We start from the raw sequence: 22,305 nt of genomic DNA, 5'->3' as shown, positions 1-22,305 counted from the left end.
TGACGCAGGGCCGGAATCTCGGGGTCCCTCCCGGTCTCTGAGGATTTGGGGCACTGTGCTACATCTTCCCGCTCTATCCCGGGCCTTGTCATGTGAGCCCCTCCTGAGCAGGTGGGAGGGGGAGCGGGGCGTCGTCTAGTTCCCCTGCACGTCTCCGTACCTTCCGTCTGAGTACCCCGCAGCCTGGCCACCTTGGAACCGCAGGGGACCCAAAGGTGGGGCAGTGGATACCACCGCGTCCGTCTGAGGAAGGCCGAGGCCGGAATCGCCGGGGCTTGCTGCTTCCTGGCTTTGCCTGCCGCTCGGTGATTTCCACGGGAGAGGGAGCGGGCAGGGAGGGCCGGACCTGACACGTTCCTCACACCACCCAGTGGGACTGGGCCTCCAGGCGCAAGCCCAATTCTGCTGCCACCCTATGGTATTCCCCGTTTGTTCTCTGGGCTGTGAGAGCCCCTGTCCTCTCCCGCATTCCCAGCCAAGTCCTGCGGATGACAGTGCAGCTGGGTGGCCCAGGGGGCTCAGGTGGGTGGCCTGGGGTCCCTACCTGCCTGGTGACTAGCAGCCAGGCCCTGGTTCCTGGCAGCTGATGTGTGTGCACTCAAGTCACTCGCTCGCCCACGGGCCTGGTGCGACATCATTTCAGACTCTTCTTGGAACTCAAGGACTTGGATCTCCTTGCATTGACCTTCAGGAAGACCAAGTTCGATGCAGTGCGGGGAAGGTGAGACTCCCTGGGGACGTCAGAATCCATCAGAAGCAGATCTCCTTCCCGGGCTGCCTCACCTGTGTTAGGTGTCCCTCGCCGACTCTCAGCTGGGTCTCCCAGGCTGTGGCCCAGCGCACCAGGTGCTGGCCATTCAGCTCAGCCCGGAGAACTCAACCTCCCATCCAGGCAGGACCCCAGAGTCCTGCAGAGCCTGTGATCCAGACAGAAGGGCCTAGGCATGGAGCAGTTGGGGGCTCTCCAGAGGATAACTGGGCAGGTCACTTGCCACCTTGGCGCGTCAGGGTGTTTGAGAAGGGTGACTTATCGGTGTAGGTATCAGGCCATGCCTAGGACGTGAAGGGCTCAGGGAGTCTCCTGACAGCCTCGTGTCTGCTCCTGTCCACCCACCTGTTGCCTTGTATACAGACACACACACACCACAACCCCCAGGCCCCTGGCCTCGAAGAAAATAAATGAATTTTCTTACCATTATCAAGACCAGTGGAGCTTGTTCCTGCCCCCCTTTTATTGACATATAATTCTCATACCTTTCAATGGTTCAACCATATTCAAAAGAGTTACACAATCGCGACCACAACTCTGACCAGTGGAGCTTTGTGGTTGGTGCATTTTGTCATCTCTGTTGTCCTTGCGAAAATACACACAGCGGAACAATTCCGTGACATGCGGGCATTCTCTAGGCTGCACAACCACTCCCACTTTTCCCAGCTCCCTGCCCCCCAACTTCCTGCCGAGCCTTTCAAGATGCCGTGTGCTGTCACTTTGATCCCACGTGAGTGGTCCACAAAAGAGCACAGTGCCCCTGGCAGACGTTCCACGTGCGGTGAGCAAAACAACTGTTTCGTTTTAAGAAGGCCACTGGGGACTGGCGGTTAAGATGTAAAGGTGCACTCAGGGCAGCCGTTGCAGGCCTTCCTCCAGCCTCCGTGGACTCCATGAGAATTTGAAATTCTACATTCCCCCCTTTTAATGCATCTTCTCTGGACATCTCGTGAAAACCATCAAGTCATGACAACCAGGCACCGTCCAGGTCTCAGTCTCATGTCAAAGGGGTATCTGTTCATAGAGACATCCACAGCCTTCTCCATCTCCTCTTCCCTCTGCTGATCCGGGTGAACAGAGACCAGTTGTTCCATCTTGCATGCCCCCCTGAGAGCTTTGAAGACCCCCAAGGACCACACGGTGAGCTAAGTGATGGAGCTTGTGCATAAACACAGTATCGGGCCAGTTCCCTGGGCTGCCCCAAAGCACTGGGCCACCAAAGCAAGGGACCGAGTCTCAGTTGCTCAAAAGCAGCCACAAACAGCCTTTTTGGTGGCGCTGTGGGTCCTTGTAAGTTAGCTCAGCCTTTACCCATTGAGCGTCATGCAGGTGCACATTCATTTTACCCGGTCCCTAAGAACAGGCAAACCGACCCATCAGCGATCCCCCCACCCACCACCACCATAAACCGAAATTTCCTAAAGCGTTTGCTGCAGTTTGGTGCGACCGAGTGGGTTCTGACCCCTAATGACCTTGTGCACAACAGAATGAAGCCCTGCCCGGTGCTGCCCCGTCCCACAATCGTTCCTATGCTGGAGCCCATTGTGATCTGCGAAATGAAGTTCTTTACGTACTGGACCGGTGAGGGTCTCACCAGGGTGCTCTGTTGTGGCAAAGTGTGCCTAACCATGGGCCCACAGCCAGCCCATCGTCCATTCTGGGGGCATCTGCTCTTCTGTCATCCACTGCTGCTGCCCTCGTCAGAGGCAGAATGGACGGCTACCAAGCTAACTCAGAAAATGCTCCTGCCGCCCCCTGCCAAGCCCACACCCTTCACTAAGGCAGGCCAGGCACTGCCAGGGCTATTTCTCTAAAGGATGAACTTGAAGCTGCCTCCTGGGTGCTAAAGATCTGGACAGAAGGGTTCAACGGAGGCGGGGGTGGGGGGAGTCCACCATCCTGGCTGGGCTTGATGCATCTTATCCTTCTGCTAACAGCAACCCCAGGCTGCCGAGAGGCGTCCTCCAAATCAACACCCAATGCAGTCCAGTCACGACCACCTCGAAGTGACCCTCCAGGGCAGGCTGGGGACTGCCTTTGGGTGTTTCAGGGAAGTCGAAAACCTCATCTTTTCCTCTTGAAGCAGCTGGTGGCTTTCAACTGCGGACCTTGTGGGTAGCAAGCCGCCAGTGTCCCTGAAGGGGGGCACCTAAGGGATTTGAACTGAATTCTGGCTCCGCCACCAGACTCGTTGGGATAACAAAGACATTGACCACTTCGGTGAGTGCCCCGCTCACCAAGTACCCTCTACATTGGCCTACGTCATGAGTGGGCAGGGTCTGGCCCCTGGGCCAGCTACAAGACCAGTTAACCTCTCGTTGGGCACCCAAGAGAAGCAGTCCCAGCCCTCGCCCGAGGGGTGCGTTAATGCAGTTTCACCAAATGTAACAGGCTGATTTTCAAGTCGATAAATTTGCACGGCCTTCAAATGTTGCACCTACCTAAAGGGCCCTTGGCTCCTTGGTGTACATGGACCAAAGTGGGAGGGGCCGTGAAGCTGTCCTTCCACTCACAGCTCATCCTGCCACTGAGTAGAGGGTGTTGGGCAAGTGACACAATACGGGCATGGAATATGTGCCATTCCGTGGCCGTGGAGGGAAACCACGCCTTAGGCCCCAGGGGGCAATGAGGGTCCTCTCTGTCCCTAGATCCGATGTCTTGGCCTAGCAGGATAGCCACATGGCCTTCCCGCAGCAGGCAGCAGCAGCAGGTGGCAGTCTTGCCCACTACCCACCACCACTAGGCACACAGGTGCCCAGCCCTGCAGCACGCCAGGAGCCAGCAGTGGCGGCAGCTCCTGAATGTGGCGGGTGCCAAGGCTTTTGCAAACACATGCCCCAGCGTGCTTCCATCTGGCTGACACAAAATCATAGCTTTCTGGCCTCCCAGTGCCCATGTAGGACAACCGAGGCTCAGCAGGCCTGCCACGTGGCTGGACCAAGCCCGTGCAGTGGATCTTAGTAACAAACCCCAAGCTGGACTGAGTCCTCGGTGCCCCTTCCAGTCGAGCGTTTGCATGTAGGGGAAGAAGGCTACGGAATGTCTCCATTGGAAACAGGGGGGCTTGATGGCCTTGGAATCGAAGATCGCCAGGTCAGTCTACGCCTCTGGTGTGAATACGAATGAACACTGGACTCACTGGGCCTGGGTCTCTGCAGGTCTCTCTCACTTGGCGCTCTGTTGGCAGTAGCCTTAAGTTAATGCTCCACCAGATAAATTCAGTGACTGGTCCCCGTCTCTGGTGGTCAAATTAATCTGAGTGGCCAAGAAAATGACATACTCGTCTGGAAATTGACCAGACGCCAAGGCGGCATCGGACCCAGAGGTGGACTGTTTAGAAAGACAGTGGACCTCAAATGCCTGTACATCATTGATGCCAAGGGTGCCCAGCCCTGTCTGCTCCTTACTGAGGCAATCAGGTTTGCAGCAAGCAGGCCTGCCGGCCAAGGGGCCGGGAGCACGCATGCTTGCTGGGAGATGGTGGCTCCCCCACGCTCAGTGTTCCTCTTGTAATGTAACCCACTGCTTGTACAACAGCCACAGCGATAGCAAGGCCTTCTGTCTGTCTGCTCCAGCCATCAGGCTTCTGCGAGCATTTCTTAGACAGTAACAAGCTAACATTCGCTTGTAAGTGGAGTCAAATCAAGCTGAGTGGAGGCCAAACTCGGGATTCCCCTTCTGGATCTTCAGCCCTTGGCAGCTCCCATAGGATGGTCCATCAATATTTTCTGGTCACTGGTACCTCAGAAAGTCAAGGACACAAGCAAGATTGCTTGTGGTCAAAGGCTGACACCCACTGCCATGCAGCCAGGTCTGACTCTCGGCTCTCCTACAGATCCGAGGAGAGAACTCTTGAACATTTACAGGAGTGGACTGCCTCGTCTTTCTCCCGAGGAGCAGCTGGTAGCCTTGAACTGCCCAATGCTTGGCCAAGATGCCCCCACGGCTCTTTGGTCGAAGCCAGCCCAGTGTTTTCATCTTCGGGAAAAGGAAACTGAACGCCTGTTTGCTGGGCTCCAGGTCATCAGCCCCTGGAATGGGATCACATGCAAAGAAAAATATTCTAGAACAAGGATGGCGGTGTTTCTAGGCCTAGCACGTTATTGACGGAAGCTTTAGGAAGGAGGTCAAAGTAGGCTGTGCAGCAGTTGGCTTTTCCAAGCATGCTCCCCTTGGCTGTGTGGGCACATGAGACCCGCGTGGAGACCCGCCCATCCATTCAGGAGTGCTACAGTCTTGGCATCCCTGTCTCCCAAAGTTGGTAGCCTGATGTGCAAAGGCCTACATTTCAGGGATCGAGGGTTGGAATCACCCTTGAAGAATGCCTGCTGGGGAAACAAATACTAAAGAGTAAGCTGACTTCATGGGAAGCAGTTGTCAGTACTGCCACAGGCCAGATGGGGACACAAGTCAGAAGATGTGTTTAAACGAAATTGTTTTAGGCAAAAAAAAAAAAAAAAAGCGGGACAGCTGGGGGAGGATGGTGGCTGGTAGATGTCAAGGCTAAGTGCATGCCGGAGAATTCACCCACCTGTGCCTGCTGATAGGTGAGAGATGAGGGGCAACCGGGATCAGAGATGGATAAAGGTAAGCCACTGTACCTGCTTCTGTTAACCGTGTTGGTGAGGGTGGTGTGTTAGTCTGGGTACTTTAGAGAAACAAATCCACAGAAACTCATGTCTAAGAGAGAGTTTTTAAGTGGAGAGCAAATGCCTTGAGAATGATTGGGGCAGGGAATGTATGGATGTGCTTTATACAATTGATGTATGTATATGTATGGATGGTGATAAGAGTTGTATGAGTCCCTAATAAAATGTAAAAAAAAGAGGAGAAAAAAATGATTAGGGCAAAGACTGTACAGATGTGCTTTGTACAATTGATGTATGTATATGTATGAACTGTGATAAGAATTGTATGAGCCCCTAATAAATTGTTAAAATTAAAAAAAAAGAAAGAGCAAAAAAAAATTATACCTACTCAAAAAAAAAAAAAAGAGAGAGTTTTATATAAAGGTTAAGTGCGCATCAAGAAAATATCTCAACCCAGTGCTGCCCAAGCCCACAAGTCCAGCGTTAACCCATTGATCCATATGTCCGACACTGATCCACAAAGTCCTCCTCCATCTCACAAAACACATGCAATGATGCCGACTGCAGGAGGAAAGCAGAGTCAGTGAATGTGCGAGCATCTCAGCACTGGCAGGGGTCTCCACATGGCTGCTCCAGCACCCAGGGCTGCATCGAGGTAGGTCTATGTGGCTTCTCCTCAGGGATGTTTTGCAGGAAGTGAGCCTTGCCAGCTGAAGCAGGGAACTGGCTAAGGCAGCCGCACCCTGGTCTGACCCTCAGAAAGCAAGAGACCAGAGAACTAGAAAGGCGAGGCTCTGCACCCCCACCAGCTCAGGCTTCCATGTGAGAGAAAAGTGACTCTCCTGTGAAACAATGCCAGTCAACTTTTGGGTGTCGACAGCTGCCAAGCCTCATTTGAACTGTAACACAGGTGTGGAAGGATGGCGTGTAGAGGGTGGGGCACGCTGTCCCTGTTGCCAGCCCTCCATCCACAATCTTAGCAGTCAAGAGCTCCTGTGCCTTGGAGTCTGAAAGGACTCACGTTGCAACTTGATAGCTCCGTGTCTTTGACGAAGAAACTTAACCTTGGCCAGTCTCACGAGGTACAGTGAGATTGTTCCTGTGGACAATAATGAAAACCATTCCTTACTTGGTTGCCAGGCTCTGTGTGAAACCATTCCTGGGCATGAATCTCTCACTTGGGCAACACAACCTTATGAGGTAAGCAACATCCTGCCCATTTAACAGAGGAGGATATTGAAGTCCAGAGTGGCAACTGTGAGTGTTAGGTTTATAGTGCCAACCTGGCTAATAGGAACATGTGGGACTGCTCCGGTCTCAGTTTGATTGGAGGGCAAAAAGATCAATGCCTCTTCAAGGCCCGCCCCCTTCTCATTTGCTCTCTGGTGATCAGAGTGTGCTGGAGCGTGCTATTGCTTTATCTAGGTCTCTGCCTCAACCTGTGAGCTACACTACTTGTGGGCCAAGCCAACACATGGATCGTGTTGCTAGAGCTTGAGGCTCCTTCGAGACCTGCTTCACCACGCTGCTGGTGTGCACGTCGCTTGAGCTCGAGACTGGTGGATCCTGTCACCTTGCATTGTTTGTGTCTGATATCTCATCCGGGCCTGCTTCACTAAGCTCCCGAGCTACTGACTGTTGGTGACCCACCCTGCCGCTGGCCTTGCCCGCGGAAGGAGGACTCTGCTGTCTGCTTCTGTGACCTTACACCCGGCAGCCCTCATGAGTTGAAGGACTTCCAGTATATCAACTGTTCCACGGAAGTGAGCTGAACGAAGCCCTCTGTACTGCTGTGTGGACTAATTAGAGGTTATATTCCTTCTTGCTGTATAAATATATAAAATCATGTTTATATTATATATATATATAAAATCATACGTGTCCTGGTTTCGTTTCTCTAGAGAGCCCTGCCTTACACAGTGACCTAATCTGCCCAGCGCAACAAGGGGTAGGGTGGAGGGTCACAGATCAACAAGGACCTCCAGGACTCAAATGCACAGACGCTGTGCTGGGAGCAGCCAGTAACTGGTGTCTGACATTGGATCACCTCACAATGCAAGGAATCCCCTTGAGCATTCTGAGTCACTCCATTCTGGGTCCAGGACAGCAAAGGGGAGGCTTGCCATCCTCGTGGGACAGATGCTTTCTTTCATGCCCCCATCAGCTCTGCCCCCCTGGGCCAAGCCACCGTCCCTCCCCACCTCCTCCTTCTGCTCAAAGCCTTTGCATGGCTCCCCTCTCTCTCAGAGTCGACTCCTGACTTGAAAATAAGAGCCTCTTCCAATGGCCTGAAGTTCCCCCCTTTGCTTCTGCCTCCTCGCGTCTCAAGTTGGCCACTCATTTCTAAGTTCCCTGCAGTTCCACACACAAATCCATTCCTGCTTCAGGGCGTTTGCACTTGCTATCCCACTACCTACAATGCTCTTCTTCCATAGACCTCCCTGCCTCCTTTCTCATCCTTAGATCCTCTTTCAAGAGCGACCCCACCCCACTATCATGGTCACAATTCTACCTTGCAAACCTGGTTAGACCAGAGGATGCACAGCAGTACAGATGGGTACTGGAAACACAGGGAATCCAGGACAGATGAACCCCTCAGGACCAATGGTGAGAGTGGCGATACCGGGAGGGAAGAGGGAAGGGGGGGTAGAAAGAGGGAACCAATTACAAGGATCTACATATAACCTCCTCCCTGGGGGATGAGCAACAGAAAAGTGGATGAAGGGAGACGCCGGGCAGTGTAAGATATGATAAAATAATAATTGATAAATTATCAAGGGTTCATGAGGGAGAGGGGAGCGGGGAGGGAGGGAGTGGGGGAGAAAAATGAGGAGCTGATTCCAGGAGCCCAAGCGGAAAGTGAGAGTTTTGATAGTGGTGAGGGCAACGAATGTGTAAGTGTGCTTTGCACAATTGATGTATGTGTGGATTTTGATAAGAGTTGTATGAGCCCCAATAAAATGATTTTTTAAAAAGCGATTCCAATACAGTTTCCCCGGGGGGACTCTAAAATCTTTCTGCACGGCAACCTTCTGCGAGCACTCACAGCCATCGAGCTGGGTTGGGCTCTCAGCCGCTGTGCGTGCTGTCAGATGCCCTAAAGTGGGTCCTGGCACATGGCGCCCCTGTTCCTGGCAGGCCTGCGCCGCCGCCGTCACCACTGTTGTCTGAAGCCCTTGTTGCAGCCACCGCGTGGATCCCTCTCCTTGCAGGTCTTTCTGTTTATCCCGACCCTCTCCTTCACCCGTCATGCTGTCTTCTTCCCAGGGAGCACAGTGGTTACCTGTTACCATGAGGTTAGTGGTTCAAGACCACCAGTCACTCTGGGGGGTTGGAGTACATGGGAGCTGAGGGTTTCTTCTCCAGGAGAGTCCAGCCTCAGAAACCCACAGGGGCAGTCCCACCCTGTCCTAGCGGGTCACCATGAGTCAGAATTGGCGCGATGGCAGTGAGTTTGGGTTTGGGTAGCTCCCGAGGACACGTCCAAAGTAAGTGGGACACAGCACTGTGGGGCTGCACTTCGGAGACAAATGTGTCTGGTCCTCGGGCAGTCGTGGGGCACTCAGTACTGTTCACCAACACTACAGTTCAGAGCCGCCAGCTCTCTTTCTGCCAAATGCACACAAGATGGGACCGAAAACACCGTCCCTTAGCTTGGGGACACCTCCATCCTCCAAGTGCCAGCTTTGTTCCTTAATGTTTAAAGAAAACCTCCGTATTGTGATTTGGGCAAACATTTACAGAGCAACTTCCCATTCAGCAACGCGGGCACGTTTTGCCCCATGCTGTGCATGGCAAGTCCCACCAGGTCACCTCACCCTTTCCTCTTCCTCTCTGTTCACCATTTCCACTCTCTGACCTCTGTCCTCGGGCGAAAGCTGCCCTTTGGATCTCAGATGGATGATTGTCTGAAGGAGCGCTTTCTCCCGAGTGTTCCAGTCCTGGCTCCTGATAGGCTGACAAGGGAGCTCCAGGAACAGGCTCAGTCCCAGGCTGAAGGCTGGTGACCAAGGGACAGTGGAGGGTGGGGGAAGTTTGTCAGCATTTTAAAGGTCTTTGCAGCTGATCTGTCCAATGCGCTGAACCGAAGCCAACTCCCTGCCGTCCAGTGAACTCTCACAGTGACCTTACAGGACGGGCTCGAATGCCCGGGGGCTTCTGAGACTGTCACTCTTTAAGGAAGTAGAAAGTCAAGTGCTCCTCCCCGGGAGCAGCTGGGGGACTTGATCCACACCTGGGCTCTGCCGTCCAATCCAACTGATTATTCGAGTGCTGTATCGATATTACTTAGTCCCTTTTCCTGCTACATTTCTTAGTATTTGTCATTTTTAAGTTTTTTCTTTTTTTTAAAAATCATTTTATTAGGGGCTCATACAACTCCTATCACAATCCATACACACATCCATTGTGCAAAGCACATCTGTACATTCATTGCCCTCATCATTCTCCAAACACTTGTTCTTCATTTAAGCCCCTGGCATCAGGTCCCCCATCGCCTCCCCTCCCTCCCTATTCCCCCCTCCCTCACGAGCCCTCGACAATCTGTAAATTATTCTTTTGTCATCATTTTAAAGTTTTCATTGGGATGCAGTTTATTCTTCTCTCTGAATCAGTCCCCCAAGAACCGAGCTCAGCGATAGACATATAGCACCCCCACCCCGGAGACAGTGGACAGTGTAAGAAATGACAATAATATCCTCGTCCAGGAAGTGTTCTCCAGGAAGCCACAGAGATGGGGGTCAGTGTGAGTGGACCCCAGAAGGGCCAGGTTGAGGGTCTTCTCCAGGGCCGCCGCAGCTTCCACGGCGTCCAGGGTCTACCCCACTCATCTTGGGACGCTGCTGCACATCCAGGAAGAAGGTGCGGCCGCCACGCTGCTATTGCGGCTTCAGGAGATGCTCAGCCCCAATCGCTTCTCCTTCGCCAGCTCGCCGAAGAAGTGTCCCACGTCCTCCAAGGCCACATCTTCGCGGTTGAAAGAGAAGCCCAGAGGCCCGCAGACGCAGGTTGACCACAGTTGACGCCGGCTTCAGCTTCGGCGGGATCCTTCTGATGGATCTGAGAGCTCACGACTGGTCGGTTTGGAGGTCACCACACACAAAGTAAGTGTGCACTGGTCCCAATAAGAGGGGATGGCCAAGAAGATGGTCCCGAAGGTGACACCAGGAAAGGAAAACTGGAGAGTCGTTGAAGGTTGGAGGCAGGGAGGCCCCGGATCTGCTCCGTTCAAACACTGGAAGCAAGACACAGATCCACGGGACCACAGGGCGAGCGTCTGTAAAATTTTAAATCAATACAAAGTTGAACAAAAAGGGAAAAAAAAGAATAATTTATTGTGAGGGTGGGAGGGGATGGGGGGGGGGAAGAGGAGCTGATACCAAGGGCTCAAGGAGAAAGACAATGTTTTGAGACTGATGATGGCAACAAATGTATAAATGTGCTTGATACCATGGATGGATGGACAGTGATAAGAGCTGTGAGAGCCCCAATAAAATGATTTATTACTAATAAAAAGAATGACAGTCTTGGAAGCTCGCGGGGGCAGTCCCACCCTGTCCCAGCATCACCTCAATGGGGCGAGTTCCTGTCCTCTGGGCAGCCAATCCCGGCTCTGGCGACCCCTCCTCAACTCCTGTCTGTCAGTCGTCCTCGCTGGACACTTCATGTCAGTGGACTCATACGGTACGGGCTTCTCACCTAAACTAGTATTTCTCAAGTTCATCCCTGATGGAACAGCCATCAGGAGTTTCTTCCTTTACCCCCGCCAAGTAGTCCACTGTATGGACACATGGCATTTAGTTCTTTTGTAATCTTTTTCTCCCCGAATGTACTAGATATGTGTACCTAGGTTCGAGTTTCCCTCGCCCACTAGAATATCCATTCCACTGTTGAAAGGGAGGAAAGCGATCCTAAGTTGAAACAAAACTTTATGGAGCCATATCGATGATGTCTTAAACAGGACAAAGACAGTTCATCTGGATGAGGGAGACCATGGGCATGGTGTTCCATATGCGGCCAAGGATTTACACACAGCCGCTCCTACACGACATGCGTGCAGAGAGGAACTGTCGTGAGCGCATGGGCCCAGCAGATCCACACATCAAAGGCGCAGGCGGGATTACAGAACCAGGAGTGGGTCTGTTAGGTGAGCTTACAGGATTGGTTCTGGGACCTCTGACCAAGGCACCCAAGATAAAACTCATGACTATGTGACCCTAGTACCCCGATTCCCATTCAAGGTCCACCTAGGCAAGTCCACATGAGGGCTAAGCTGCCACTCCCTGGACCAGCTGGGGCGTGGTAGTCATTCACTGCAATGTACTCTGCCCAAGGGCAAAGTTACTCACATTGCCATTGAAAGTCGGAAGTAATTCAATGGTGGCTGGATCCACTAGACTCCAGTGGATTTAGGGTTTCTGCTAACTTCAAACCAAACCAGACCCCCTGCCAGCAAGTCTATTCTGACTCCCAGTGACCCCACAGGCCAGAGTAGGGCTTCCCCTGTGGGTTTCCCAGACTGGTCACCCCTTACGGGAGGGTAAGAAGCCTCGTCTTTCTCCCATGGAGGGAGCAGCTGGGGGTTCCAAGCTGCTGACCCATCAGGACAAGGGGTAGCCCACTAAGCCACCAGGGTTCCCCTTCCGCTAGCTTAGTGCTCAGCAGTTAACCTGTATGTGATGATGCACACTAGGCTGGACGTCCTTGTTTGCTTCGGTCTCCCCAGCCCTAGGCACGGAGAGGATGAGGAGATGGGTGGGCAGCCGGGGAAGGGGCGCTGTTGAGCCTGCAGTCTGAGGGGCACTTGCACGGAGACCGAGGGAAGGGATGCGGTTACAGCAGGATCCCCAGGCCTCGGCTGGCCACCCGCTTCAGGTACAGATGGGGCCGGCCTTGGGGAGGGGGCCGCAGCAGGACCCCTAGCCTCATGGGTGCAGCTGTTGGACTGAGGCCCAACCTCACCAAATGTCCTAACAGCCTGGTTCCTAAACTGCCTCATGTGTGATGCTTCTGCGGGGGTGGGGTGTCTGCTGCAAAGGTCCATCCTAGTGCAGGCCCCTCCCCCCTCAGGCAGGAGCTCACAAGCCAGGGGGGATTCCAAACACACAGCCAGGCAGCATGATACACAGCCACACTCACACTGCCCGGTTACATGCAGGGCAGGAGGTTGCCCCTCCCTCATGCCTTCAGAAGCACAGTGCCCTTTGGGGGGAAACTCCATGACAGCTCTACCTCCTCCCCCCAGAAACCTGTCTGTAGCACCTCTCTACCTTATTCTTAGGGACTCAGTTGGGGGCCTCCCTCACCCACCAAATCTCATGGGGGAAAGGGCCCACTCCCCAGATAGCAAACGTTGGGTAGTTCTGGGGTGGGGCTGAGTCAGAGCTGGGGACAAAGGTTGTAAGGCCTGCCTCCTGAATTCCTGGGGCGGGTAGGGCTAGGGGGCCCCTCCCCAAGCCCGCAGCTCCACCCCAATGTTGCTCAGGTCTCTCTGCGCACTGCGGGCCCTGACACATCTTCTCCCACCACCATGGAGTTCAACCTGGCTGCAGGTGCGCTCCTGGGGAGGAAGGGGGCCTGGGTGCAGGGGACCACTTTCTGCAGCCTGCAGCAACTTACCCCATTTCTCTCTGCAGCCCTGGACTCCACTTCCAAGACGCCCCAGGGGACAAGCCACGGGGGAGGCCCCAAACACAGTGTCCCCAAAGCCCAGGGCCCAACAGAGGGAAGTGCCGTTGCTAAAACCAAGGTAAGTCACAGCCTGGTCAGGCGCATCTGACACGGTGGGGTGGGGGCTGCCTGGACTCCGGGCCTGCCCTGACTTGAGCAGGCACCCGGTGGACCCTGACTCACTGCCAGCCCCTCCCTGCCCCATTAGCTCGGCCACAACAGCTCCTCCGACTCCAGCGGCAGCTCCAGCAGCTCTGACTCCGAAAGCAAGGTAAGGGTGCCCCCTTCCCCAGGCGCGCCGTGCCCGGGTGCAGGGCAGGGTGCCAGGGCTGGGTGCCGGGAGGGCTCCGTGTCCGGCCCGTAACTGGGTGTTATTCAGGAGGACCCTTCCTCTTTCTCTTCCCCCATCTCGGCGGCGGCAGCCTCATGCAGCCGGCTCGGGGCCGCAGGGAGACACCAAGGCCAAGAAGGTCAAGAAGCCCAAAGTGAAGAAGCAGCAGGGGAAGGAGGCGGAGAAGAAGGCCCCGCACTGAAGGGCCTGGGTGGCTGCTCATTAAACATCCCTCCCGCTGACCTGGGCCGTGCCCCTTCCTGCCCCGCCCGGCCAAGGAGAGGCTGACAGCCCAGTGCCCAGCAGGCTTTATTGTTTCCATCGCGCGGCTGGCGGGCGGCTGGGCGGGCGGAGGCCAGTGCAGCCGGAGACTGGGCACTTGGGCGAGCAGGGCAGGAGATGAGTCGCGGTGCCCCCGGCGGCCGCCAGGGGCGGGGCGGGGCGGCGGCTTCCGGGCGGCGAGCCCTCAGCGCACCAGGTGGAAGGTGAGCCAGTACATGAGCAGGGGCTGCGCCGCCGCCACCGCCATGGTCAGGTACATGCGCAGCTGGTTCCGCGCGCCGCGCACCGGGACGCCTTCCGCCGCCGCCTCGGCCAGGATCTTCAGGCGCAGCGTCCGGATCTGCGTGGGGGTGGGGGTGGGACGCGGGTCACGGGCTGGGGGTAGGCAGCCTTCTCAGCCTGGGTCCCACCTCTGCCAGCCGTGTGCCAGCAGCCCTGCCCTCGCCCCTAGTCAGGAGCTATCCCGGTGACAGTCAGTGCCAGGCAAGGGCACATCTGAATGAGCTGAACTTCACCAACTCTACTCTCCACCTGGGGCAGGTAGTGAGCATGGGGCTGCGGCTGCGCATCCCATGGGGGCACTCTGCTTGGCAGGCAAGCACCAAGCTCCCGCTGAATCCTCCCCTTCCGGGTGGGGAGTGGGGCGGTCATCACTGGGGAAGCAGAGGCCCGCAGAGGGGAAGTGCTGTGCCCTGGGCGGGGGCCAAGCTAAGGGCCAGAGTGGGGCCTGGCAGTGTGGACCTCCAGCCCAGGAGCAGCCATCCCCACCTCGGGAGCCTGGCAGGGGCACTTGCCATGTCAGGTGAGAGGGGTGAGGGTGGGGACATCTAAATCCCTGGAGTGGGTGGGCACCCTCTGTGGCAGGCCCCATGTTGAGCTATGAGATTCCATCCAACCCCCCAACCCCCCCACCTGAAATCTTGGTTCAGCTACCTCCTGAGGTGCCGCTCTGCCCAGGGGGCTGTGCCCTTGCCCCGACTCACCATGAACACAAAGATGGACAGGCAGCACCAACCCAGCACCAGGTAGTAGCCAATCTTCCCAAAGAGCAGGCCCATGAGGACCCCGCCAATCATCCTGAGGGGTTTGGGAGGTTGGTTTGAGGAAGAAGGGGGAGAAGTGGGAAGGGCTGCGGCAGGCAGGGAGGGTGGGGACACTCACCCGACATACTTGTAGCCCAGGAAGGCCACCAGGTCGATGGTGGTGAGGTCAGTGTTGATGGTCACCAGGTAGAGGCTGAGCAGGATGACCAGTACCTCCAGCGTCAGCCAGGCCAGGGCCGAGCTCGCCTGAAGCCCCAGCAGGTCTGGGGAGAACCTGGGGCACCCTGCCCCGTCATTCCCTTGGCCAGCCTGGAGCCCCAGGCCTAGTGGGGCTGGAGACCCAGCAGTGACCAATGTGGTCTGAGCCCTTTTCTCAGAGAGCAAAGCTGGCCTGTCCTGGGGTGATCAGGGTGGAGATGGAGCCAGCTAGGCATAGGGCTCAGACTGGGTTTGGAAGCATGGGCAGAGGTCGAAACCCTGACAGGCAGGCAGGGCTGGGGGCAGGGTTGCAGAAGGGGGCTGGTCTGGACAGCGTGGGGGAAGTCCAGTTGGGCTATGGGAGCTCAGAGAGGCATGTGACCCCCATCTGGGAGGGGTGAAGGGGAGAGGAAGGGCTGGGTGGGCAGGGCACCAGCATGGGGCAGGTGATGGGAAAGAGGGAAACCCAGCAGGCTGTCCTGGGAGGGTTCCCCACCCTGCTGACCCCAGGCCTCTTACCTGTCCTGGGTCCCTAGTGCAAGGCCAGCCACTAAGACGTAGGTGATGAAAGCCATAGCTGTGGGGACAGACAGACATACAGACACCGGTCCGAGAATGAAGGACCCCCTGCAGCCACCAGGCGTTCACACCTCTGCCCGACCTCCCCACCCAGGAGGGTACTCGGGGAGAGAGGAACCTGGAATGTAGAGGTCGGGTGCGTTGATGTCAAAGCGAGGAGCCACCGGAGTGTCCTGCTGGTACTGTACCTCCCAGTCCTGTGGGGAGAGGCGAGGGCAGGCAGGACCCCCAGAGCTGGTCTCCTCCCCAGGGGCAGAGCCACCCTCCTTGACCCAAGCCCCTGCCCAGCCTCCACCCTCTGGCAGGGCTGACCTGGTGCAGGTAGGGGAAGACGAGGAGGCCCAGCTTCCTGCCCACATACATGGTGTCCACTGCAAAGTAGTACTTGAGCTTGCTGACGGAGAAGAAGCGGTCCATCTGGGGGGAGGTCCAGGGCTGCTAAGCGCGGGGCCCCTTGCCACCTCTGCTGCCCCCTCGCCCTGGCCACGGCCCACTCACGTTCTTATCCACCAGTTCCTTGCCCTGCGCCGCGAGGCTGCTCCCATAGGCCATGGCCATGTTGGACATAGGGTCAGCCAAGAAGGCCGCCTGCGGTGAAGCGGAGGCTGCTGGGTAGCCCAGGCTACTGGGGGCCCGTGGGGTCCCATAGGCCCGACTCTGGGCCGAACTCGTGTCGTCAAAAAGCTGGTGGGGGTCAGCCATGCCTGGCTGGGACCCCGCCGGGATCCTCCGCTTGGCAGCTGCAGAGAAAGAAAGGGGCTGAGGGCTGCCTCTGGGCTCTGCACCAGCGGTACCGGCTGGGGCGTCCGGTGGACCGTCAGGGGCGGGGCTCTGCCATCAGAGGCCATTGACCATGCTGAAGGCTGGCCCTGGGAAGTGCCCTAGTGGTGCTATGGGTTGGCACTGGGCTGCTAACTGCGAGGCTGGCCGTTCAAACCTACTCGCTGCTCTGTGGGAGAAAGAGGCTGTCAGCTCCATTGATTCACAGTCCGGATTCCCTGGCAGGGAGTCTGGTGTGGCTTTACTGAGCATGGACAGAGCCCACCGACGGCAGTGAGCCTGGGGTCGGGGTTTACATTTTGTTTAGGCCGTTGCCGTCAAGTTGGCCCCGAGGCTTAGCGATCCTGGGGGCCAGAACAGAGCTGCTAAGGATCTCTGTGACTGTGGAGTGTGATGGGAACAGACGGGTCTTCTCTGTCCCACACAGCGGCAGGTGGGTTTGATCCACCAACCTCTGGGTCAGGGAGCAGCCCCACGCTTACCCACTGCACCACCAGGTCTCCATACAGTGGTCAGGACCCTGCACTGAAAGTTGTACATACATCAGGTCTCGGGTATACCAGCACACGCCCACTCCAGGGTCTCGGCCAGGAGCACTCTCTCCTTTGATGCTCCCTCGGCTCCCTCAGCTCTGCCTGGGGGTCTTGTTCACAGGCACCCCCACCTTCCTGGCCAAACTCCTCCCCCTGCAGCGACCCCTCCCTGAGTCACTCCAGTCCACAGAAGGTAACTCTTGTCTCATGAACTGGGCGTTTTGATCAATTTCACTCCCGATCCGTCCACTTCCATCGCGTGTGGAATTCACAGCTGAATCCTTCCACCCCACGCGCTCCTCTCGTTGCCGGCCGGTCAATTGGGACCCACAGTGAACCCATGGGAACTGGGATGTTACCATCACAGTTGGGGTTACAGATGGAGAAACTTCCTCCGAGGGACTGAGCCGTGGCCCGAGGACATCTGGCAGCAAGTGGCAAAGTCGGCTTTCAGAGATGTGCGCCAAGTCCTTGTGGATTCTCGGGAGTGGTTATGCGTTGGGCTGCCAACTGCCAGAGGTTCGAAACTACCCACCACTCCTCACTCTGCAGGAGAGAGAGGCAGTTTGCTACTCCCCTGGAGCTAGTCTCAGACACCCACAGGAGCCGCTCCACCGTGTCCTATAGGCTTGCTCTGGGCCACAAAGGCCTTGACCGCCAAGGGGTTGTGTGCTGTTGTTCTGCTTGGTCAGGGGGCCCTGGGGCTGCTAACCGCAGGGTAGGAGGTTCAGGCGGAGAACGATGAGGCTGCTCCTGTAAAGATTCACAACTTCAACAACACTATCTAGAAGTTTCCAGATTCATTTGGCTTACAACCCTCTACTTGGAGAGAGAGAGAGGAAGAGAGAGAAATTTACTTGGCTCTCCTAGCAATTAAAAACTATAGCCCCGAACCCGGGGTGGAACGCAGACAGCTGGGACGCCAACAGGGGCGGTGCTCCTGTCCCGGAGGCTTGCTCGGAGCTGGGATGATCGATGGCTGTGTGTTTGGGTTTGGATATGGGGTTTTCCTCTCAATTATCCTTCCTCCAAACAGATCCAGGTCTCTTCAGTCCGAAAGCATGCAGGCCCGCCCCATTTCTCCAGTTCTCCCACCTCCTCCTCCCTCCCTCTCAGGCCCTCCAACCCCAGACAACAGCGTTGCGCTGCCCAAGGAGGGCTGGGCCCCGAGGAGCTTTCGTGGCTGTGAGCGGCTGAGACCACTCTCGGGGGAACCCAGTCACCAATCTTCCCTGTGCCTCGCAGCGACACCCAGGTGCCCTGGTGGCAGAGTGGTTATGCATTACCCATTGGGCTGCTAGCCACGAGGTTAGCAGTTTGAGACCCCAGCTGCAGCTGCTGCACGGGAGAACGGTGAGGCTTCTCCTCCAGCAAAGAGTTGCAGGCTCAGACCCCCAGGCTGCCTGGGGAGTGTCCCTACGAGCCGGAATGGGCTCCGGGCAGTGAATTTGGAACTCGGAATGAGACACTCACTCATTCTGTGCCACCCCCACCCCACCCCACCCTCCATCCTTGGCACTTCCCCCTCAGTTCTCACCCAGCCTCTCAACACTAAGCGCCCCCCCATCCAGCAGATGTCTCCCCTCCTCTGGACTCAGCCCCCCAGCAGCCCTTGATTGCCAGTGCCCACCTCCCTGTCCCCATCAGCTTCCCAACTCTGCCTAGATTTGCTTCTCTTCCGACAGGGGCCCCAGCAACACGACGGAAGCCCCTGTGCGGGCTGGGCTCTACTGGGTGGGGGTGGTGAAGAACAGGACAAACGTCTGCCTGCAAGGAGCTGACAGCCTCCTGATCCTTCCCCCACACGTGCTCTTTCTTCCCAGCTCCTGCACTGAATCAGGCAGCTCTTCACCCTCAGGCCTTTAGCCTTTCCCCTAGGGCACCCTCACCCTCACCCACACCGCCAGCGTCCACGTGTCTCCTGGGTCCCACTGCCTCTGGCTGCCCCTGGACCCTCTCCTCAGTGCCCAAGCCCCTGGCTCCCCTTTGGTCTGACACCAAATCCATCGGTCATGGTGGGCGCAGAGGATCACACAGTGTTGCCCTCCCCTCTGCCACAGTGCCATCTTGCACCTGACTTAAAAAAAAAAAAGTCCTACCTGGCCACCTGTCTGTCCCTAAACTCCAGCGACCAATCCCTCTTCCAAACACCAGCTGAGTGATCTTCCAAAGATCCATGCTCATGGTACAGTGGATGAAATCCAAATACCTACCAGGCTCTGCCCTGCCAATCACCCGCCTCCAAACTCCCCTGGGGCTCACTACGCCCTGGCCACAATGGCCTCCTCTTGGGCCCCCATGCTGCAAGCTCCTGGCCCCACACGGCCTTTGAACACAGGGCGTGCCACCGCCTCGGAGCACATTCCCTTCATTCATGCCTGCAATGTGGCACCCAGAGGGCAGCGCAAATGGTGCCCACTCAGATGGGCCTTCCTCGGCCCGCAAGACAAAGTTCCAGCCCCACCTTGCTCTCTCATGCTAGCCTGGGCTTGGGGGTCTTCACATTTTTTTCCGGAGTACTGGTAGGAGCATAGCGGTTGCACAATGGGCTGCTAACTGCAAGGTCTGCAGTTTGAAACCACCAGCCACTGGGAGGGTGAAAGACGAGGCTCTCTACTCTCATAAAGTTACAGTAAAAAAAAAAAAGCGTTACAGTCAGGGAAACCCACAAGACAGTTGCACCTTGTCGTGGAGGGTCACTCTGAGTCTGAGTGCACACGACGGCAGTGAGTTTGGCTTGGCTTTTTCGACAGCAGTGAGTTTGGCTTGGCTTTTTCGACGGCAGTGAGTTTGGCTTGGCTTTTTGGTCTCCTGAGCACTTAGCACAACTTCTAAAATCGTGGCTCTGTATTTTCCTTTGCCTAGCCAGGATAGACCTCCCTCCAGTGTCCTTCCCCCTCACCACCAGCCCTCTGCTCCTGGGTAATTCTGCATGACACAGATCCTCTCCCAGAAGACTTAGCTGCCATCCCCACTTGGGGCTCCCTCAGCAACTTGGGCTTCATCTGCCCCTGCCCTTGGCCCGTCCTCCTGTGCCCTCTGGGATCCTGGTGCCGACTCGCCTCTGATCCCGCATCACAGCTCCATCCACCTGGGCTGTCACCGTCTGCCTGACAATTCCATAAAAGTAGGTGGCAGAGCTGTGGGGGCAATGCCGTGGGCCAGCCCCACTGGGCACAGGTGGAAAGGGGGACTGGGTGCAGGGCACCTTCACAAGGGCCCCAGGATCACATCCCAGATTGTCCCCTCTCCCCTGGTGACACCCCAAACGCTCTGCTCCACCTGTGTCCTAGTTCAGCATCTGCCCTACCAAGAAACAGCACGCCCCATAACTGGACGGCCAGCGGGACTACGAGTTACTAGGAGGCCCCCAGATTCCCTTACAGACACTATGCCCAAGGAGTAGAGAGATGCACGCTGTCTCACCGAGCTGAGAAACTTACAGAAAGGTACGAAGTGAGGCGAGAAACGGGGCTTAAGAATCCAACACATCTTAAACGAGGGGTGAGCATCGCCTGGTCTGTGCACTGCGGGGCGTGAAGGCCGCCCTGGGGAGCTTGGAGGGCAGCTGGGGGCCACCGGGGAGCCACGGGAGGGTGGTGAGCAGGGGAGGGCCTGTCGCTAACTGCAAATGAATGAAAGTTTGGCTGCTCTGCGCATCACACCACATCTAGCCCCAAGCTACTTCCTTCTGCAGTGGCCTAAGAACCCACCCCAAGGCGCCCCTGGCCGGCCATGGCATCCCTGCGCCGGGCACATCTGACCTCGTGACCCTCGGACCTCAGCGACCCCGCCAACGGCAGCCGCGGCCCCACCACACTCCCACCGCCCGATCTCTTGCTCCGGCCACGTACGCCACTTACGCTGCCGGGCCGTCCCCGAAGACCCCGCCGCCGCCAGGCCTGTCGGGTGCATCGTTGGCCGCCGCCTGCGCCGCGGTAGCAAACGTGTCCGCCCGGCTCCCGTAACCACGCCCCTCGGCTGACGAAACATCCAATGGGCGCTAAGACATCCGGAGGCCCCGCCCACTGCTGGAGGCGCGGGCGGTGAAAAGAAGGCGGGATTGGGGTGGGGCCTCTTGACGTAACGCGAGGGTTGGGCCTGGAGGAGCGGGAGGACTGTGGGGGGAAGACGCCTCGGAATGGGAGATGTCAGGCATGATGGGAAATGTAGGCGTCGAGCCGAAGGGGTAGATGGGAAATGGAGTTCGCCATAGACATTTGCGTTGGTCGGGTTCTCCAGACCCCTGAAAGCGTGGGGTCCGGAAGAGTAGAGCCACTGGTGCTCCCCAATTGTGTGAGCTCTTAGGTTTATATAGTTAACCGACTTTAGATATGGAACTGAATGTTTGAAATGAAAAGGGCGACCAACATATTCGGTGAGGTGAGCCCCAAATGGCTTTCATCAATTCTATTTCCTGGCAACTTCCCAAATTCATTCATGTTCTCGAGCTACGTCAAGCCAACAAAAACACTCTATAACCCAGCAACTCGTAGCACACTCAGGTGCACCAGCCACCGAAAGCCAAGCTCATCAAGATGATTCCGACTCACTGTAACCCCACAGGACAGGGTAGAATTCTTCCTCTTGCGTTTCCAAGGCGGGAAATCTTTACTTGATTCGAAAGTCCCGTCTTTCTCCCGCTGAGCAGGTGGACGTTTTGAACTTCTGACCTTGGAGTTGCCAGCCCATCGGGTAACCAACCACTAAGCCACCAGGTCTCGGGCTCTGAAAATTAAACTTCCTCTGCCTCTCCTTGACCGCCTTCCCACCATCTTTCTCCACCTTAATCCCCTTCTCTCCCTCCCTCCCTCTCAGTCTCTTTTCTGACCCCCTCCTTCTTTATCTCAGTCTCTGCCACTTCTCTTGGACAAGATAATTGGTGGAAGTGACTTCTCTGCGTAGATAGTGCTCCGGAAGGGTGTCTGCAAGTTCTTCCTCTGGAAGAACTTGGGGCTTTGACGCCAAAGCATTATCTTTATTGGGAACCACGAGGGATGCTCTTGGCCACTCCCTCATGAGCCCTGGCTCAGCTGCTGCCTTGTTGGCTTCTTTTTTGGTGAGAGGCTGGCTCCCAGCCCTCTGTTCCCTGGGTTCGAATTGAGCATCTGTGCCACTCTGCTTTCCTCGTCCTCAGCCCTGCCTCTCATCTCTCCAAATGTGTTCTGTTTTAATAAAGCAAAGGTTTGGGCTCTGTACTGTCAATTCACTTGGACCCCTTACGAGTTGTGTGACTATTCCATTTTTAAGCATCCATTTTTCTCATCTGTCTAATGGGAACACTATAGCAAGGGCTGAAGTTCCCATGCCAGCCCATGTGGCTGCAGGGTGTGGTGTAGGGTAAGGCCTTGATCATGGGTAGCTTCTGTTAGTGTAGTCATTATCAGATACCACTTCCTGTGGGTTGTGGGCCCCCAGTTGGCCTGTGCCCCAAGAACTGTCACAGTTTTATAAATAGAAACAGCTGAGGAATGTCTCTGCCGGGCCCCAAGCCCCAGTCCTCCTCCAACCGGATATGACCAGGATCTGGCTG

General features: G+C 56.3%; 2 protein-coding genes across 3 annotated transcripts; one reads left to right on the top strand and one right to left on the bottom strand.

Moving 5' to 3' along the window:
- Positions 1-12,872: 12,872 nt before the first annotated feature.
- Positions 12,873-13,625, top strand: C18H19orf33 (chromosome 18 C19orf33 homolog). Its single transcript, XM_075536808.1, has 4 exons — positions 12,873-12,908; positions 12,993-13,105; positions 13,235-13,297; positions 13,449-13,625. Exons 1-4 carry the CDS (start codon positions 12,887-12,889, stop codon positions 13,557-13,559), a joined length of 309 nt encoding a protein of 102 aa, XP_075392923.1. The 5' UTR covers positions 12,873-12,886; the 3' UTR covers positions 13,560-13,625.
- Positions 13,626-13,649: 24 nt separating this feature from the next.
- YIF1B (Yip1 interacting factor homolog B, membrane trafficking protein) lies at positions 13,650-20,787 on the bottom strand. Of its 2 annotated transcripts, none has more exons than XM_075536807.1 (8): positions 20,636-20,787; positions 15,958-16,199; positions 15,772-15,876; positions 15,578-15,656; positions 15,400-15,457; positions 14,801-14,956; positions 14,623-14,716; positions 13,650-13,979 (listed from the first exon to the last, which is right to left on the bottom strand). In XM_075536807.1, the coding sequence occupies exons 1-8, from the start codon at positions 20,763-20,765 to the stop codon at positions 13,824-13,826; spliced, it is 1,020 nt and encodes a 339-aa protein (XP_075392922.1). In that variant the 5' UTR covers positions 20,766-20,787; the 3' UTR covers positions 13,650-13,823. The 2 variants fall into 2 exon arrangements, with proteins under 2 accessions (XP_075392922.1, XP_075392921.1); XM_075536806.1 differs by having other exon boundaries at positions 20,627-20,773.
- Between the last annotated feature and the right edge of the window lie 1,518 nt (positions 20,788-22,305).

Source organism: Tenrec ecaudatus, chromosome 18, assembly GCF_050624435.1.
Source record: "Tenrec ecaudatus isolate mTenEca1 chromosome 18, mTenEca1.hap1, whole genome shotgun sequence".
NCBI lineage: Eukaryota > Metazoa > Chordata > Mammalia > Afrosoricida > Tenrecidae > Tenrec > Tenrec ecaudatus.
This window is presented reverse-complemented; position numbering and strand designations above follow the sequence as displayed.

Bases quoted from the DNA above. Each gene is read 5' to 3' on its own strand.
- YIF1B (XM_075536806.1), bottom strand. From the start codon at position 20,765: ATGTTTCGTCAGCCGAGGGGCGTGGTTACGGGAGCCGGGCGGACACGT. The intron at 15,657-15,771 runs GTCAGCCCTGCC...CTCTCCCCACAG, and splicing joins TCTTCCCCTACCTGCACCAG to GACTGGGAGGTACAGTACCA. The intron at 15,458-15,577 runs GTTCCTCTCTCC...CTGTCCCCACAG, and splicing joins ACCCGACCTCTACATTCCAG to CTATGGCTTTCATCACCTAC.
- C18H19orf33 (XM_075536808.1), top strand. From the start codon at position 12,887: ATGGAGTTCAACCTGGCTGCAG. The intron at 13,106-13,234 runs GTAAGTCACAGC...CTGCCCCATTAG, and splicing joins GTGCCGTTGCTAAAACCAAG to CTCGGCCACAACAGCTCCTC. The intron at 13,298-13,448 runs GTAAGGGTGCCC...CGGCGGCGGCAG, and splicing joins GCTCTGACTCCGAAAGCAAG to CCTCATGCAGCCGGCTCGGG.